The sequence below is a fragment of the Myotis myotis genome, unplaced genomic scaffold (genome assembly GCF_014108235.1).
Source record: "Myotis myotis isolate mMyoMyo1 unplaced genomic scaffold, mMyoMyo1.p scaffold_m19_p_14, whole genome shotgun sequence".
NCBI lineage: Eukaryota > Metazoa > Chordata > Mammalia > Chiroptera > Vespertilionidae > Myotis > Myotis myotis.
The window spans coordinates 31425794-31446244 of record NW_023416318.1 but is presented as its reverse complement, the minus strand read 5'-3'; the positions used below and the strand labels follow the sequence as shown (position 1 = coordinate 31446244).

General features: G+C 39.8%; 1 protein-coding gene across 2 annotated transcripts in view; it reads right to left on the bottom strand.

Annotated features, from left to right (window-relative positions):
• SRBD1 (S1 RNA binding domain 1) overlaps positions 1-19123 on the bottom strand; it is a 158673-nt gene extending 139550 nt beyond the window's left edge. For both annotated transcript variants that reach the window (XM_036334685.1, XM_036334686.1), the window contains exons 1-6: positions 19045-19123; positions 15645-15724; positions 11572-11749; positions 10074-10460; positions 3953-4119; positions 599-716 (exon numbers count right to left, since the gene is read on the bottom strand). In XM_036334685.1, the coding sequence (XP_036190578.1) occupies positions 599-716; positions 3953-4119; positions 10074-10460; positions 11572-11749; positions 15645-15724 (930 nt within the window). In that variant the 5' untranslated portion in view covers positions 19045-19123. The remainder of the gene's footprint in view (positions 1-598; positions 717-3952; positions 4120-10073; positions 10461-11571; positions 11750-15644; positions 15725-19044) is intronic.
• Positions 19124-20451: the final 1328 nt, after the last annotated feature.

Sequence of the window (20451 nt, the reverse complement as noted above, 5' to 3'; positions counted from 1 at the left end):
CTGCTACACTCAACCAGTTAACTGCCACGATATTTTGAATTTAATTAAAAAAGGTCCGCCGCTTGCGTACCTTTAGACGCTTATGGCATACAAATGGTTAATTATCTTACCTCCTTCTAAAACTCTTTTTCCTAGTCTTCCACAGGATCATCATCTGATTCTCCTCATACTTCACTACTCCTCCCATGTCTCCTTCTTAAGCTCTCCCTCCCGCCACCCATGCTTCAGTGGTCCACCCTGACCTGCCTTCCTCACCAACGCCCCTTGAGTGAAATCTTCTATTCTCATGGTGTCAAATACCAAATACATGCTGAAGACACTCACAATTAGGCCTTCATCTCAGGATGCTCCCTTAAGTTTCACACTACTATAACCTAATCTCCTTTTCCCTACTTGATTGGGAATTCTTTAAAGACAAGCACTATGTATTATCTTTGTAAACCCAAGTGCCTAGCACAAATATGCATCTGATAGTTATTTAACAAAGAATAAATCTTTTGTTGAATTAACTAATGATGACTGATGATTTCAGCTTCTTATATAGACCTAAAACATAATATAATCAGGTTTATATTAAAAGGTAAAAAGGGCTCCTTACCACGTGTTCTAGTTCTTCAAAAGTTTTACAGTTTAACAAAGCTCTTAACAAGCATTCGGACATCTTTCCCTCCTTCTTAATTTTCTGGATTGTACCACGAACCTTCTTAGCAACAGCCCTGAAAATAAAAACTTTTGTAATATACAAGACCTGTATGTTAAAACTTTCTCTTTGAAGCTATCTCCAACTTACAGAAATGTTGCAGGTAAAGTAAAAAGTACTTTTTTCCCCCTCTGAACCATCTATAATAATAAAAGCATAATATGCTAATTAGACGGGACAACCTTCAGGATGAAGCTGGGGCTATAAGGGAAACCTAGGTCCCAGGTGCTGGAGGGAAGCTAGTACCGGCAGTGGGGGGAAGGAAGGCCTACTCTTGCATGAATTTCGTGCATTGGACCTCTAGTTTGAGAATAAGTTGCCATCACATTCAAGTATTTTATGTGCATTTTATAGAAACAAGAATCTCCTCCTACATAATATAACCATCAAAATCCAATAATTACTATTGATGTTACTATCATCTAATCCTCAGATTTCAGCCTTCATTTAAGTTTCACCAACTGTTTCAATAATGTCCCTCAGAGTGAATTTAGTTACGAAGCATGGATTGCAGGGGACTGCCATGTATCCATAGCGTCCTTCAAGCTGAAACAGTATTTCAGTCTCTCCTTCACTTCAAAGCCTTGATTTAGAAGGCTTGATTCAGGCCAGTTATTTTGTATAATGTCCCAAAGTCTAGGTTTCTCTAATGTTTACTCACAATTTTATTCAGATGGTGTTTCTTTAGCAAAAATGTGTTGCTCTCACTGCATCTGATGTGACAGATAGGTGGCAGAATGACTTTCATTTGTCCTATACTAATTAACTTTGATTATCTGATTAAGATAGCATCTGTGGGCTTCTCAATAACACAAGTATTCTTTTTTAAATATATATATATATCTTTATTGATTTCAGAGAGGAAGGGAGAGGAAGAGAGAGATAGAAACATCAATGATGAGAGAGGATCATTGATTGGCTGCCTCCTGCATGTCCCCCACTGGGGATCAAGCCCACAACCCAGGCATGTGCCCTTGACCCGAATCGATCCTGGGACCCTTCAGTCCGCAGGCTGACACTCTATCCTCTGAGCCAAACCAGTCAGAGCAATACAAGTATTCTTCATTCCCTTTGTAATTAAATATTTTGTGGTGAGGTACTTTTGATTACCCATTCATTCATCAATAAACTTTCAATTTATTCATTGATTTATTTATTGCATATGAATTCATAATTTCTTATTTTTTAGTGGTTATAAGCCATTGCTATCATTTATTTTAATGCTCAAATTGTTCTCTAGTTGGCCAAAAGTACCCTTCAAACTAGAATCTGTGTCCTTTTGACATATTTTCATCATTCTTTGAGCACTTCCTTATTCTCTTGCAAAAGATATTCCAGGCTCATCTTTTACTTTCCCTGCCCCAGCCCTGGAATCAGGAGAATGGTGGTACTTAGACACCAACTTATGGGTGACAGGTGTACTCACTGCTATTGGGTATCACTGCTCAGAATGAGTACACCTGACACTCATAATTGATTTCTAAATACCGTTTTCCACTACAAAGAACCGGAATTTCATAGAGAAGCTGATTCCAGAAATCAATGTAAGGGATCAATGCACAGGTAGGGGGGCAAGGGCAAAGCACAGTTATTCTGCCACTTTATAATAATTTTTCACTGTGAATATGCAATCCTACTGTTATTTTTAATGCCTCTCATCCTATTTCATTATCTGTTTCTATTTACATGACCTGCCTAATAATGCTATTGCTAAAATGATGGGCAAAAGGCAGGGAGATAATACAAATTAATAAAAATGATAAAAAATAAAATTAAATCTAATTGGGGGGGGGGGGGCAAAGGCAGGAGATTTCAAATTAAAGATGAAGCATAGCCCTGGCCGGTTTGGCTCAGTGGATAGAGCATCGGCCTGCGGACTGAAGGGTCCCAGGTTCGATTCCGGCCAAGGGCACAGGCCTGGTTTGCAGGCTCCATCCCCAGTGTGGGGCATGCAGGAGGCAGCCAATCAATGATTCTCTCTCATCATTGATGTTTCTCTCTCTCTCCTTCTCCCTTCCTCTCTGAAATCAATAAAGAAATATATTTTTAAAAAAATGAAGCATATGCAGTCCTTAGATTACATCCTATATGCCTTTTACAGTCCTGGTAGCCAGGGGGCTGGAGCCTATCAGAGTCATTTTGACAAAAGACCAATGTCCTATTGGCCATCACATAAGGAAAAGAGGCATATTTAGAGAAAATACAGAAAGCTTTTCTTTACTCATATTCTTTCATTTTTTTTTTAATAGTGACTCCCTCAGTTGGCTAAGTGATTTTGCCTCTCGAGCAATCAGGATCAAGGTTATTAATGAGCTTTATTCAATAACGTACAATAACTGTCTATATATTAGCATTTTAATTCTCCTGGCATTAAAAACTTCAACAAAAGGGGTAGAAAAGTTAGTGAGTTGCAAGTTCCCCCAAAATCACAGGAAGTTTATTGGACTTGTTGTAAAAATAACCCTTAATACTTTTAGGATGGCTTAATGGTAGTATACCAAATTTTAATCAAATTCTTTTTATAGACCTGAAGAACATATGCTAACAACATGGCACCTGGAATGTAGGAGACATGCAATAAATGCATGAATGACGAAGAGTGTTTTCATAAACTTTACTGAATAATACAAAGTCTTACAGTCTTTATAGTTTCTACATGTGTATTCCTGAGTTATAACAGTAAGTCCATAGGCATAATATTTTTAAAGGGTACTTTCCATTCTATAACTGTACAAAACTTACAATCCCGATATAAAATCACCTTCCCCTCTAAAATAATAGAAAAAGAAAATATACATATTCCCTACCAAACTCTATACTGCCAAAGAACTTCCCACTTAGGGTCTTTATAGTAATAAGAGGGCAGTTTTGTGCAAGCTGTTGAAGATTTAGACAAAATTTTATTTTTCTGAGTTTCCTGCTGGCAGTCCTAATTTTGCCATTATACATAATCACTTCTATGAAAGATGACAGTCAAACTCTTAGGCACACACTTCCACTGAAAACCAACTTTTTGACACATGCCCAAGCTATGTGTAAACACACCAGCAGGACTCTGTACAGCCCTAAGTAAGTAAACTAAAACTGACTTACTCTGTCAGAATAGAACTATAACCAGATAATAATAATGATGCAAAACAAAACACTGAAACTGTTGAAATACATTGTCATTCACTTCCTCGCTGTTTCTCCTCATTGGCTCACATGCCCTCTTTCCCCTCACACTAGGCTCATCTCTCCCAGGTTTCTTACCGTAACTCCTCTAGTGTTTGTTGAACTTCTCTCAAGTAATCAGCATCAAGGTTATTAATGAGCTCTTTTCGATAACGTACAATGAAGGGAATTGTATTATCATCATTAAAGAGACGAATGATGTTGCCACAAACCCAAGGTTCAATATTAGTTCTCTCAGATAAAACCTGCAAATTAAGTACACTTAATGATTTAGAATCCTGAAAATTAAACATCTATATATAACATGTAATTTAAAATACAGCATCAAATAATGTTCTCCAATCACTTAGAAATTACTTCATGTGGTTTAAAAAATTTTTTCATTAAAAAAAATATGTCTATACATATATAAATTGACAATCATAAAATAGTCATTTCACTAATTTAATAAAATGCAATTGAAACCACTCTGCATCATTTATATTCTACAGGGCTCAATGAGATATGCACTTTTTTTTCCTCTCAGATTGGTCACAAGGATCAAGGAGTTGGTAATTCGCAGTATTGGCATAAGTGACAAGAAAAGGCACTTTGAGTTATTGCTAGTGAGAAAGTACAATTTGACAACATCTATCAATATTCACAATACATGAATGCTTTTATGCAATAATCCCACTCCTAGAAATTTATCCTGACAAAACCTAATTTTGCAATGGGGAACTGGTAAATGAATCATGATATGCCCACAGAGTAGGATGCCATACAACTGCTCCTATATGGACTAATTTGGAATGATTAACAAGAAGTGGAAACATGGCTTACTTTCAGGAAAGATAACTGGTTGGATGAGAGTTAGGGCAGAAATATCTATATCTTGAATTTTGTATCATACACATATAGCACTCCAAATTCAAAGTAATTAAGTCTTAAAAATACACTCAAGTCTACATGTACAAGTTTCAGCACAATGTACATGTAAGCAGAAGAGTTTAGAGAAGTCAGCCTAGAGAAGAAAAAGAATGATATGCAATTTTAGTAACTTCTCAAAACCTAGGCAGCTTTGTTCAAAGTAAAATATAAAAGGCCTTCAGTTTTATTAGTATTTCAATCTTGATGCACAAGATCTGCCAAAAAATAAAAGAACAGAAAAATTATTAAAGAAGTATCATAATCAACTAGCTAATAAAATCATGTAATATGTAAAATAGACTGAATTTCAAAACTGGAGATGAAATAAATGACTAAACTTCAGAAACTATTAAGACTAATTGTATCTTGAGCCAGCCATCAAGCTCAAGATCTGGGCTAGAACTCTGGACTGAGATATTTTTCCTCTGGAGAAAAACGATTTGTACATGTAGAACCTTGACGCTGAGGATGACAGTGCAAAGAGAATCATGACGAGAGTATTTCAGTGTACTTTCCTGTTACACAGGTCAATAAATAAAACTGACCTGTTATACAGGTTAATAAATCTCCTTTAGTGCTTCAGCTAGTTCAATTGGGGTTTTCTCTTATTGCAACCAAAAGAACTCTAATCAATGTCCTCACTGTCACAGTGTGTTCTCTATCACAGCCATCTCCTCTGTCACCAAAGAAGCAAACTAAACTCTGAAATGTCTGTTCCCTCCCCTGGAACTCCTTTCTGCAAGTATATTTTACCTGAGCCACAGATCAGGATTTTATGTTCTTTAGACCTTCCATCCAACGTCTCTGCATTACTAATGACTATATTTCTAGAACAAAGATATAATAATTCCTTTGTTTTTAATTTTTCTTCTTCTGTCCCAACCTCCAATGACTCTTATCTATCTACTGGTAAAAGTCCAATCACTACAGCATAGTTTTAAAATTCCTTCTCAAGCTTGGCCCCAAACTTCACTGTCCTCAAGGAGTTAGCAATCTAGGGTGAAAATAAAATGTTAATGCAACCCTGGCCAGTGTGGCTCAGTTGCTTGAGCATAGTCCCATGCACCGAAAGATCGCCAATTCAATTCCCAGTCAGGGCGCCGAAAGATCGCCAATTCAATTCCCAGTCAGGGCACATACACTGGCTGTGCGTTCACATGTATGAAGGGTGTGTATGCTGCCTGTCCAACGTGGCTCAGAGGTTGCGCATCAACCTAGGAACCAGGAGGTCACGGTTTGATTCCCGGTCAGAGCACATGTCTGCATTGTGGGCTCGATTTCCAGTAGGGGTTGTGCAGGAGGCAGCCGATCAATGATTCTCTCTCATTACTGATGTTTCTATCTCTCCCTCTCCCTTCCTCTCCGAAATCAATTTTTTAAAAAAATTTTTTTAAAGAGTGTATATACTGCCACTTATGGCAAATTTGCTCCTTGAAATTAATAATAATAAAACTACATATAAGCAATCATCACTTTTGGGCCTCCAAATCATCCGATTTTTTCTGTCTTAATTTAGTTAAACATTTACTTTAGTTCATATTATATGCCAATAACCACACTACGCCAGTGATAATCAAAATATAAAAAACCAAATCCCTCTTCCCAACAAGCTCACAAGCTAATGATAGGAGCATTAATAGAATGTCAGGAAACCAGCTAGAATGTAAGAAATATTAACCATGCTCTGTTAACCGTGACTGTTTTATTCTGATTAAAGACGGCACATTCTAACCTGGCTGGCAGTGGCACTGGGGACCTGGGAGCTGACCTGGAGATGCAACCCTTCCTCCCCATTTGGAGCTGCCCATTATCATGGAAAGATTAACAACTTTGTTGCAGAAACCAGAGCTAGAAGCCAGAATCGCCAGCCCTTTGAAGATCCCCAGCCCTTTTTGCATACCTGCAGGCCTTTGCAAATCTCCAGGGTGGTTACCAGTTAATTGCCATTTGGCCTACCCTTTGGCTTGTATCACTAAGTACTTTGAAGATCCCCAGGCCTTTTGCATATCTGTAAACTGCCCATTTGCCACCTTCCCTTTGTACTTCTACCTATATAAGCAGCTGGCTTATAGTGGGCTGGAAAGAGCAGATTTTTGTGGATGACCTGCTGCTCTCCCACACTGCCTGCAAAATTGGAATAAAATAAATGCTCACATATGATTCAACCCTGTCTCTGCTTAATTGGCTTGAATAGTGACAGGCAGCATGGACCCATTGTTTGTCCGGTTACACTGACTAACAGAAGAAAGACAGACAGGGTGGCAGTTAAACTACAGTGTGATTTGTACTCTGACAGAAGCATATATTGATTGTTTTAAGAGCACAGGGAAGGCAGAAACATCCAGAGCAATGAAAAAGCAACAAGAAAATGAAGATATCCCCAGGCAGCCAAATGGGGGCAGGGATTCCAAGATGAGAGACTGCATATCAAAAGCCACTGATGAGAAACCTAGGCACATTTTTTAAGTTGTTACTCGTCCAGCAATGCTCAAATGTACAGGTGGTGCTGAGGTGCAAAATGAAAAGGTGAATGGTGAATTCTGTAGAGTTTGAACTCTAGCCTATGGCCACTATTAAGCCACTAAATGACTGACCTGCTCATTACTATGTTTCAGCTGTTGAATCAGTAGCCTGTAAACCCCTATGAGTCAATGAGATTTGTGGACTAGAGCAGTGGTTCACCATGTGTGATCCCCAAAGTAGAAGCACATGCATCATCTGGGAACTTCTTAGCAATGCAAATTCTTGAGCCCCACTCCAGATGGACTGATTCAGAAACTCTGAGCTAGGGCCCAGCAATATGTATTTTAGGAAAAAATGAGGCTAACAACAAAGAAATGTTTAAGAGTTAAAAGGAGAGAACAAACCTTAAGGATGGGTAGGAGAAGGCAGAGAACTACTGCAGTTTTTTACTTTTAAACCATTCACACTTTTATTACTTTAATAATTTGAATAGTTAACTGGTAGATAGGAATGAGAGTAAAGAAGGAAGGCAGTCTTGAGATTTTTTCCCCTATAAGATTTAAATAGAGAGGCACTTTTCGTGAAGTGTTTTAAACTTACACCTATATGAGGCTTATTATATTCTAAACTAGCACCTATATAGGGTTTATTATATTCTAAACACTTTTACATATTCAATATTAACTCATTTAAACTATATAAGAGGTACTATCATTATTCCTATTTTACAAATACAAAAACTGAGGCCCAAAGAAGTTAAGTGAATTGCCCAGTCCCCCGAGCTATAGTACCCTTTCAAAAATTTGATTGTGTGCAAAGCAAGATGATTTTCTTTTCAGGCAAAAACACAAATTAATCAAATTGCCTTTACGTCTCTTCCTGAATTCTCCTGCAGTGAAATGAGACATGGTGCCTTCATACTGCCCCCGGAGTGTCTAAAACCTACAACAAAATGGCATCCTCCCAGTGTCCAGAGATTTATTCCTTCAAATCTATATTCCCATTCCTTCAGTTTAAAAAATAAAGTCTAGGCATCAGTTAATAAACTATAGCATTAATCAGCCTTAAGCAGCATCTACATTTTAAAAGACCTAACATTTAAATTAAATGACTCTCTAATGATTAGAATTGAGAATTTTCTATTCAACATCATTCCAAAAACCAGCAATTAAATACATTCCTTCTGAAAGCTGTTAATTCCTGCTATTCTTTTTACCCTTACATATTCATTTTATTGGATCACTTATCAGACACAGAAAGTTTTCTTAAAGACTGCAAAAGGAAAAACTAATCTATGCTTTTAGAAGTCAGAGTGGTTACAGGAGAGGGCATTGGGGATTAGAAAAGGTTATGAAGGAAGATTCCAGGGTGCTGTTAATGTTCTGTTTCTTGATCTGGAAGTTGGATATATGATGACACTTCTGAACATTCATAAACTGTATTCACTTAACTACAATTTCCTGTATGTATACTTCAAAATAGTTTTTAAAAACTACCAGCTATATATTAGTAACAAAAATTTTGTTTTACTTAATTCATCCTGGAATAAACAGTTTGACCTAATGAGTGATGCTGTGCTTATATGCAGAACTGCAGAGAGAAAGCCAACTCAGCTCACCTCCTTCCTGTCCCACCTTCTTTCCCCAATTTTGTCATCCCATAGTCTTCTTCACCCATATAATCACACATCATCTGTTGCAAGAAAGGGGTAAATAGCTAATGAAGAGGTTTTGCTTGTTCTTCCGCCTTAATTTAGAAACTTTGCAAAAATATTACATATGGCTGCTCCACTCCCCTACCACTACACCCCTCAAAATAAAGAGACATATAATATCAATCACCACTTTGGAGCATTTGATTTTCTCAAAAACTGCTTGCAGCTAGTCACCTCTTCAAATTCTTATAATGCTCAGGGTATTCACAATGTATTTGCATAATAATATAATGTACTTTGACAAAATCTAGTTTCTGATGGCAACCCCCCATTTGCAGCTTGGGGGACAGGCCTGAGAAGGAGCAGGTTCCCTGGCTCAGTGATCTCTAATCCCTGATTAGTAAACAGACACTATGTTTATATGTGAAGTCTATAACTAAGTCAAGTATAGGCAATGCAGTCTTCCCTCCCCAAACAAAACACTGATGTTCCTGAGAGAACAGTGGACTTTTCAGAGTTGGGAAACATGCCTTGAAGATGGGGGGGGAAAGAGGATCAGGTGTCATGGTCGTCAGGGTTCATGGGGATTATCACACAAAATGAAGGAAATAAAAATGCCATTTCTCACATGTTCAATCTATAATAATAAAAGAGTAATAAGCTAATTAGACCGGATGGACAAAGCCAGTGCTGCAAGGGAAGCCGTGAAGGAAGGGCTACTCTTGCATGAATTTTGTGCATCGGGCCTCTAGTTAGTAATAATTAATCATTTCTATACAAGTAATTTCCACTGACCACTCCTAACCAACTATGTACTTTTCAGGATTTCCCAAAGACTTTGGACATACATTTTGCTTCAAAGCGTAATACACAGATTACAGGCATTTAATTGTTCCAGACCTTCCCAACCAACATGGCATCACTGACTCTACTCTTCTCAGTCCCCATTTCCCCAACACCTGCCTCTGTTCTCAATCAGGTTTGAAAGCAGGAGTGCAGTGCTATGGTGAAGTTCCCATACACAGGAAGGGAACCAGTGACCAGAGCCTCCTGAAACCGCTAACAAACGGACAAGAGAAAACTCCCAACCCTTCCCTTAGCCACTAACACCCTTATGCTAGTCAAAAAGAAAGGAATCACCTGAACTAAAATACAGAAAAAGGCTGCACATACCTGTACTATGTCCCAGTTCATTTCCGCCTCCTCTACAACATTGCTGGCATTTGCTGGAAACCTGACAGGCTGGCCCTGAGGACATGATTCGGTCTTTATTTTCTTTAAAGGGGACTGATCAGATGTACAGCCATCCTCATCCTCTTCCTTCTTGCATGCCCCTTCCCACAGGGTGCTTGTGGATGGTGTCTCTGTATTGTTACTCTCACTCTTGAAGTTGCTGGCTTTGTTGGTTTCTTCACCAACTTTCAGCTTTTTGGTCCTTGGAGCTGAAGGTGACTGAGCTGAATTTTTCCGTTTTGTCTTTGCTGTTTTCAGAGTCTGCACAGTATCCAATTTATTTTTTCTGTCTTCCAAATCAACATCAGCAATAAGCACAGAACTATTCTATCAAAACACAAAAAAACCCCACGATAATTAGAAGATAAAAACCAATTACCATGAAGTATTACTCAGGAACAAATTATTCACACAATAACTTGGAAGAATCTCAAGATTATGTTGGGGGGGAGGCAATCTCAAAAAGTTACACACTATATGATTATATTTATATAACATTCTTGAACAAATTAGTGGCTGCCAGAAGTCAGAAATTGGGGGCAGAGAGGAGATGAGGGAAAGTAGGGTGGGAAGGAACTGGGTGTGGCTATAAATGAGCAACACTAGGTCCTTGTGGTGATGGAACCACAAGGATCTGTGTGGTGGATACACAAACCTACACATGATAAAACTTAATATACACATACACGCACACATAAATGAATACAAAGAAAACTGGAGAAATCTAAATAAGTTGAGTGGGTTTTATAACCATCAAATCCTCATTGTAATATTTTCCTATATTTTGCAAGATGTTACCATTGGGGAAAACTCGATGAAGGGCACATACTATTTCTCTGTATATTTTTTATAACTGTATGTGAAATTATCTACAAATAAAAAGGTTAATTTAGAAAAATGACTAAAGGATAGGTCTACACAGCCAGAAAAACCAAGAAAAACTTGCAATCAAAGCAGTGGTTCTCAACCTTCTTAATGCCGCGACCCTTTAATACAGTTCCTCATGTTGTGGTGACCCCCAACCATAAAATTATTTTCGCTGCTACTTCATAACTGTAATTTTTAATGAATCGTAATGTAAATATCTGATATGCAAGATGTATTTTCAGGGGCCGCGACCCACAGGTTGAGAACCGCTGATAGAAAAGAGTAACACACAGTGACAAAAGGGAACAGGCTACACCTGTCACCAATTTATGCAGACGGATACAGGACAGAAGAAAGTGCGACAGCAGGGTAGTGTCAGGGAGTTTGCAAAGCAGTCCACACATGTCCAGAGGCCACTTGACGCACAGCCCCCACCACATACGTGCCCAAGTGACAGCTCGGATGTGAAGGAATGAGACCTGGCACTCATTTGGGCACTAAATACAGGAGACAGTAACATCACCAGTTAGGAAAGCAGTGCAGTGGCCCTGTGTCCAGCTAACGGACCTACCAGCTCCTTAACAACCACGCCTTCCGAGCCATCGCTGATCTTTAGGGTATTCTTCTTCCCCCGAGGCACCCTCTTCGGTTTGGACTCCTTGCAAACAGGCTGCTTAGCGTTTCTGGGGACTTTCTTTTGGGGCTCCCAGGCACTATCTTCCTTGTCATCTTCTTCAGAGGCAGATGATCTAGGAGTAAATTGACAGAAAAATTGCAAGAAAAATGAAGCCAAATGTCAAAGTAAAAAAAAAACCACAAAAAGACAAACATACTTCTTGAAAAAAGAATAAGGTATGTGGTGTTTAATATAAAATGGAGTGATATGAGCACAAGCCATGAACAGGTATTACTAAAAACTGAAAAGTTAATCAGAGACCAATGTAAAAGTAGCCCCCGATAGGCTGTAAATGACAGGTCTCTCCACTCACCTCTCACCTAACCGACAACTATACACACACATACACTCAAGACATAGGAAGTCATGTATTACAGTCAGCAATGTACTGGAGCATGTCACACCATAGTCACTGTGAGGTTTTCCATCTTAACAGTGAAAAGCACTTAAATAATTGCCTATGTACCAACCGTATTCATTTAAATTGTATTAGGTTATTCAAACCAATGTAAGGAGTGGGAAATGGCTCTAGGAAGCACACTCAATTACATAAACAGCCACTACCAAGACCTTCCAACTGTTTTGTTTTTGTTGTGTTTTTGTTTTTGTTTTTCTCCCAGACCTTCCGGAGTGGGAAGGAATAAGATGCATCTTTTGTTTTCGTTTTTTTAAATTGATTTCAGAGAGGAAAGGAGAGGGAAAGAGAGAGAAAAAACATCAATGGTGAGAGACTCACTGATTGGCTGCCTCCTGCATGCCCCACACTGGGGATCGAAACCACAACCGGGGTATGTGCCCTGACCAAAAATCGAACCCTGACCTCCTGGTTCATAGGTTCATGCTCAACCACTGAGCCATGCCAGCAGGGCTCCACCTGTTTTTACTTAACCCTTTTTTTCCTTTCACAGAACGGATTTGTTTCCTGATGAAATGGGATCAGGTACAGCTACAGTACATTTCTAACAACTCAAGAATCAAACTCATAGCCACAGCAGAGCAAAAGCAGCATGTGAACTTTGGGGAAGGAGCATCATGCTCGTCAATCCAGTTAATTTTATTTCTTCCCACAATGTAAAAGGTCAATATTGGCAGGAAGGATAACTACGTCCTTCACTGATTAGTGAATAGGGATGTTTGGCTTTTTTAATGTTTAAGTTCTGCCTAGAGGCAAAACTTGATTGGATGACTGCTTAGCTAAATTATGCCCTAGGAGAGCATAGTTCCTATAGGTCAGTGGTTCTCAACCTTGGCTGCACATTAGAATCACCTGGGAATCTTTTTAAAATCCTGATTTCTGGGCCTCATCCTCCGGAAATTCTGTTTCTTTATTATGGGTTAGTAACAACATTAGTAACAAAGAAACAGAATTTCTGGGGGATGAGGCCCAGAAATCAGGATTTTAAAAAGATTCTCAGGTGCCCTGACCGGTTTGGCTCAGTGGATAGAGCATCAGCCTGCGGACTGAAAGGTCCCAGGTTTGATTCCGGTCAAGGGCATATACCTTGGTTGCGGGCACATCCCCAGTGGGAGATGTGCAGGAGGCAGCAAATCGATGTTTCTCTCTCATCGATGTTTCTAACTCTCTATCCCTCTCTGTTTCTCTCTGTAAAAAATCAATAAAATATATATTTAAAAAAAAAAAAAGATTCCCAGGTGATTCTAATGTGCAGCGAAGGTTGAGAACCACTACGATAGGTGAAGCTACTGATGGTCTCTAAGTGAGTTATCTTCAGAGGCAGACACTAACTAAAGCCTAAGAGCAGTCAAAAATAAATAAATAACACCGAAAAGCATTAAAGTAACATAGCACAATAACAGGTGTATTAAAAGAATGAGATTTAGAAAACCAAGAAATCAGAAAACCAGGGTTCTGCTCTTCATTCCATTACCACACTGAGCTGAATGACTTCATTTCACCTCAATCTCATCATCCCCCAATCAGGAATTATTAGCTTTATTTCACAGAGGGATAATGCAAAGATTACATGACAGGCACAAAGTGCTTTCAGTTATTAGGAAGAAAAACTTAGTACAGGTATTATTTTATTATACATGAGGCAGTTCTAAGACAGCGAGTCAACACTCATTCCTAATCGCACCTGACCTCTCAGCAGCACGGGGCACTCGCTCCTTAGAGCACATCTTCCACGCCTAAGGGACACTGCTCCTCTGGTTTCCTCCTGCCTCCCTGGCAGCTTCTCCTTAGACCAGCGGTTCTCAACCTGTGGGTCATGACCCCTTTGGCGGTCGAACGACCCTTTCACAGGGGTCGCCTAAGACCATCCTGCCTATCAGATATTTACATTACGATTCACAACAGTAGCAACATTACAGTTATGAAGTAGCAACGAAAATAATTTTATGGTTGGGTCACAACATGAGGAACTGTATTTAAAGGGCCAGAAGGTTGAGAACCACTGCCTTAGACCCTTTGCTTACTTGCCCTCCTCTCCACAACCTTTCAATGTTGGGAACCTCTCAGACGTAGTCCTCAGCCCCCTGCTCTCTACACTCTTCTTACTAGATGACCGTATCTCACCCTATAGCTGAATATAGAGGAATCTCAATTTTATGTCTCCAACCTGACCTGAACTCAAGAGGATGCCCACTTTCACTCAATGTCTAGCGATCATCTCAAACTTACCAAACCCCAAACAGATCTCCTGATATCACCACCCTCACACCTGATCCTCCTCCAGTCTTCCCCAATTCCTGTCTACTCTATCTTTAAAATATATTCCAAATCAAACCACTTCTCACCCATTTTAATCTCATTTCCAGTCCCTCTCTGCCTTGGTGACTCTGGTCTGGCCACTGGTCTTGCTGTTCCCTGAACACTCCAAGCTCATTCCTGCCTCAGGTTGTCACACTTGCTGTCCCACAACTTGGAATATCCATCTATTCCTTGTCTATTGCAAACTACACTCCCAAATCTCATTTAGATCTCTTGTCACACACTCCAAAAGAACTTTCCCAACTACTGTAACCAAAATGTCTCCCACTCCAACCACTCACCATGCTCTCTTACCTCTTGTCCTCTTTTATGTTTCCTTACAGTACTATTACTGTCTAACATTAATCGGTCGTTTATTTAACAAATTTCTTCAGGGCACCTACTATGGTGCTCTAAAGCAGAAGTTCTCAACTGGGGACAATTTTGTCCTTGCAGGAGGGTCAAGGAGAATGGGAGGATGCTATTGGCATCTAGTAGATAAGATACCCCAGATGCTGCTCCATTTCCTATAATGAAAAAGACAGTCCCCCACAGCAAAGAATTATCTGATCAATAGTGTTGAGGCTGAGAAACCTTGCTCTAAAGCAATACAGGGTGGAGCAAAAGTAGATTTACAGTCGTGAGTATGTGAAACACAGAGTTTATTCTTATATTATTATTTATTAATATTAATTATTAATTATTGTATTATTTTCCATATGAGCAACTGTAAACTTACTTTTGTCCCTGTATTTAAAAATTCCTTGCTTTCATGCAGCTTACATTATAGTGTAGATATTATGTTAAATCTTTAGTTTGTTGCCTGATGTGGCAGGAATGAACCTATGAACCAGGAGGTTACAGTCTGATTCTGATTCAGGGCACATGGCAAGGTTGTGAGCTCGTTGCCCAGTGTGGGGTGTGCAGGAGGCAGCCAATCAAAGATTCTCTCTTATCATTGATGTTTTTATTCCTTCCTCCCTCTTCCTTCCTCTCTGAAATCAATAAAAATATATGTATTTTTAAATGTTTAGTTCATTATTTTCTTTCTCCTTGTTCAACAGTACCAATACCAAAACAGAACCTGGGACAAAGCATGAATTTAATAAATATCTGTTGCATGAATGATTGAAAAAAAGCACAGCCTTCTTCAATCCAGATGACTTAGAAGTTAGTGAAAGAATGCATTAATTCCCTAAAATATACACCATTCTCCCACCCTCCCACCCCCATAAAAAGAAAACAATATACTTACAACTCAGAGAAGGAAGAAAATTCATCTATGGGTACTGCAGTCTGGACCTTTACTTTTGCTCTTCTTGGCAATGATGACATCTGGAAGAAATAGAACATGAAATCAGCATGATTTGAATCACCTGAATGACTGATGACTTATTTTGTCTGCAAAATGTGTCATGCAAAACTAACAGCTCTGCTGTTAGAAAATGCTGTCAGGGGGGAAAATAGGGGTCATTTAAAGCCCAAACACAGGTTTCCCCTCTTATGTGGCTGTGGCTGCCAATTATAAGAGCAGCTAACACCTTTCCAATGGTTTCAAAAGCCTGATGAGTGTGAGCCATCTTTGGTAAAATATTAGCTCCTATAGGGTGACAATTCATAGTTTTTTAGAATTATATGCTTGAGTATACTACAAGTGTTTTTAAAATATATATATTTTATTGATTTTTTAACAGAGAGGAAGGGAGAGGGATAGAGAGTTAGAAACATCGATGAGAGAGAAACATCGATCAGCTGCCTCCTGCACACCCCCAACTGGGGATGTGCCCGCAAACGAGGTACATGCCCTTGAGCAGAATCAAACCTCGGACCCTTCAGTCCACAGTCTGATGCTCTATCCACTGAGCCAAGCCAGTTAGGGCTACAAGTGTTTTTGAGGGTATATCAGACAGCAAACTATAAAATATATAGTTCTTTATATAGATATAGTTCTAAACTACATCTAAACTATAAACTGTAAGAACTATTTTCCCTCTTCTATGTCTTCTTACAGTATAAAGAAGCTTATATGCAAAGTTGACAATGTTGATTGACTGAGTAGGCAGCCACGTTATTCCTAAAACAAGATAATCCATTCCCTTATAATAAAAGTTTCAATATTTAAATAACAATTACTAAAGCCATTGAAAAATATTTATCAAATTCAAAGGCCCAACTCTAAAAAATGAAGACAAAGAGTCAGAAACATCATATGATACAGGAAATAAGCAGATTTATTTTAGCTGATAAATACTCTAGGGTTAAACTGAAGTTTAAATACCAATGTTCTTAGGAACTATTTATCTACCTCCATTCTCTAATATTCCCTTACTGTGTATCCTAGGATTTGTTAGATTAACCAAAATTTAATCTATTTCCATGTGGGGTTTTTTAAATATATTTTTATTAATATCAGAGAGGAAGGGAAAGGGAGAGATAAAAAAAACATCCATGATGACAATCACTGATCAGCCGCCTTCTGCACGCCCTACACTGGGGATCCAGCCCACAACCCAGGTATGTGCCCTGACCTGCAATCAAACTGAACCGAGACCTCCTGGTTCATAGGTCGTCACTCAACCACTGAGCAACACTGGCCGGGCTATTTCCATGGTTTTAAATACCTATATCACCTACTTAACCCACTCCTACACCATCTCAATAAATTGCACCACCATCCACCTTAGATGATTTTTTGCTAAGCTAGAACCTTCAAAAAATGTTACAGCTTCATTGAGCTATAATTGACATGCAATAAACTGTACATGGCTTAAATGTACAATCTGATGTTTTGACATATGTATACACATCTCCACAACCAAGATAATGAAAATATCCATTATCCCCCAAAGTTTCACTTGCTAAGTGAAAGCCTTGCAAATCCTTTTTTCTTTCATCTCCCACATCCAGTCTATTAGTAAGTCACAAATTTTTCCTCCAAAATATATCTTAAATCTCTATAATCTTCAGTGAGTCTTTAGTCCCCAATATCTCTCACCTGGACTACTGTACTGGCCTCTTAACCAGCCACTCTGCTTCCACTCTTGCCCCTACAACCCATTCTCCACATACCAGTCCAGAAGGTCATTTAGAAAATGCTTAAAAACCATTTGATGATTTCCCACCTCCCAAGTAGAATCAAATCGTATTTTTTTACTATTGCCTTCTAAAGTGCCCGCAGGACTGGCCCCCGCCTACCTTTCTAACTATATGTACCACTTGCTGTATCTCCACAACCATAGTCACAACATTCAGTTCCTGTAACAGACATGATTCTTTCCCACCTCAAGTTCACCCTGGGTGGAGTACCATTCCTCCTGCTCACCAATAGGCTGGCTCCTTCTCATCTCTTAGAGCTTAGTATTTTAGGCCTAAAATGGGTGTCCTGGAAATAATAGTATAGGACCCCGTTTACTTCCTTTATACAGTACTATATAATATAACCTATAACTTTCCTTACTTATTGTCTGCATCCCCCAGGCTTACTTCATGACAGTAAACACCATGAAGGAAAAAAACCACGTTAACCTTATCCATTTCTGCATCACACAGAGCCTGGCATGTAATAGCTGCTCTCTAACTACTTGTTCAATGAACATAAGGATATATTTTTAAATGGTCTCTATAGAGGAATACTGTATGCATTTGTTTTCCCCATCACTATTAGGCAAAAATCACACATGCCACTCATTGTTTTCTTGAAAAAGTGACGGTATGGAAGACCATTCTTATTCTTAGTGGCTTGAGATGTTCCAGTCTACCAAGCTGTCTTATTTCTCTGGGCACATGAGCACATTTTCAAGTCAATAACTTGGGAGGTTTCTGTGATGTTACTAAGGGGAAAAGCACTCAACTAGGGCAAGTGAAGATCGGGAGGAGGGCACGGAGGAACCTGCATACACACGAATATTAAAATAGGGAAAACCACCACTTAAAAATGTAAGAAGTAGAGCAGAGGGGAACAGCTAGAGAAGTTTCCCCTGGGGGTACCATCCTAAGTGCTCCGAATGTCAGCAGATACCCAACTGAGCAACACAAACAAATACTAGACCTGAAAGGGCCTCAGAAATCAGAGTCTCGCGATCTTTATGAATGAGATCCAGCGAGGTTAAAGGGTTCATGCTAAGGGAAGAGCTATGTGGCAGAAGGAATAGAACCCAGAGCCCCCAACACCAAGACGAGGCCTGTTTCCCATTCCACATACATTACATTAATCACACGCTGTCAGGCAGCCTAGTTTCCACTCCTCCTTCCACTCCTCCCTCAACAGCTGTTCAGCGCCTCCGGGATGCCGGGCACACCGCTGAGAATGAAGTTGATTCTGCCATGACCCGACAGTGAAAAGGATGCTTCCTCCCCCATCTCCGAAAATGTGAGGTATAAAAACCACCCAGGTTTGCTCGGGCTTTCCTTTGTCTGCCTCTATGAGCTAAGAGCTGCATTTTTTTTTTTTTTACTAAGACCCTACGAGGGGTTTTCTGGATGCACGGTTGGTAAATACAGAACTCAAACACTAAAAACTTCTCACTTTTAAATAGAGATGTTACTCCCCCAAATGAGCGCTCAGAACTGCTAGCGTGGCCCCCACGACACCGGAGCCCGGACGCCGGGCTCAATCTAGCCCGCAGGCACACCGCCAAGGCGGACGCTCAGCTCACCTTCCCGCACCACGCATCCAAAGGCCCGGGATTCTGTGTGTGTGACCGCGTCTTCCGGCTCCCGCCGGAAGTTTTTCAAACTCCGGAAGTCCCGCCTCGCTCCTCCTTGACTGACTGCAAATTGCTGAGCTCCCGGAGTAGGGTGGAGCCAAACTGGACGGAGGTGAGGCTCTCTGCGAAGGGCGGGCGGGCGAAGGGCGCGGGATGGAGGTGCAGCCTCACCTACAGCAGTTGCGGACCCGTTTTCTTTCTCTTGAACTGCTCTGCTCTCTTTTCAGTACCTTATTTGAATTTGCAGTAGGAAAATGAAAAGCAGTCGAGTTTTACACGCTCTAAAATCAAGTTTTAAATGTCTTTATTTAACTTGTTTTTTAGCGTATTTCATTATTTCCTAAGATCCAATGTCGAGTTTTGCTTCAGTGTGATGAAAATATCCAAATTTTCTGATTTGGACTTCTGGTAAACCCTCACTCAGCCCAGGAGGCTCCCCTCTACCTTAATGGAAGAGGTTAGCCCTACAGTCATCATTATCTTACATTGGTCGCTCCGGCAGTTTATTACACTATCAAGTACACGTTTTAGAAACCTTGTTCTTTGAAACTGTTTCTACCTCCTCCCGCTTTAGCTTACCCCTTACCCCATAAGGTACCAATACAAATTAGGGTAAATACTCATTGAATTAATTGAGGCAAACACAGGTCCCAGGTACCCAAACTTCTTGGGCTAGAATGGAAAGCCCTGCCCCATTTCATTTGTCAGATTCTTTGAAAGTGCTAATAAGCTAGTATCCTAGGTGAGCCCTCCTCCAGATCCAGTATTTCTCTTTCTCTTCCCTCAAAACACAAAAGTAGCTCCTATTTTTTTATTACAATGATTCCCAAGTATCTTAGCTTTGTGAACGAATGGGGCCACATGCTAACCTGACAAGCTCAGGGGAGGACTGCATGGCAGTCTTGCAAACTCAAAGACCCAAAGTAACTACAAAGGATGGTCTGAAATTAAACTTTAACTAAAAGCCGTTATGGTGGGTAGTTATGGTGGGTAGTTACTTCCTAGGCAGGTATCTTCCCTGACAAGGTCAACCTTTACCTTAACTGAGCCTATCTGTCTTTTTGCCTCTATAATAACATATCCTTGAAATGTCAGGGTAACTTGTAACTTTCCCTTCTTTCCAGACCCCTTAGGCCACAAACAAATGGCCTGGGTGCCAGGACAGGAGACAATAAATTCTTTCACTGTTATTGTTATCATGTTAATTGTTGACTGTGAACTATTCTGCACCCACCTAAGTATGTGTCTACCATTTTGTATTTATCCAATCCCAGAGCCCCCCCCCCCTTTGCTTTCTCCCACCTCTCTAATCTATCACCAATGAATTTCATGTAACCCACCTAAGACTCCTTCTTT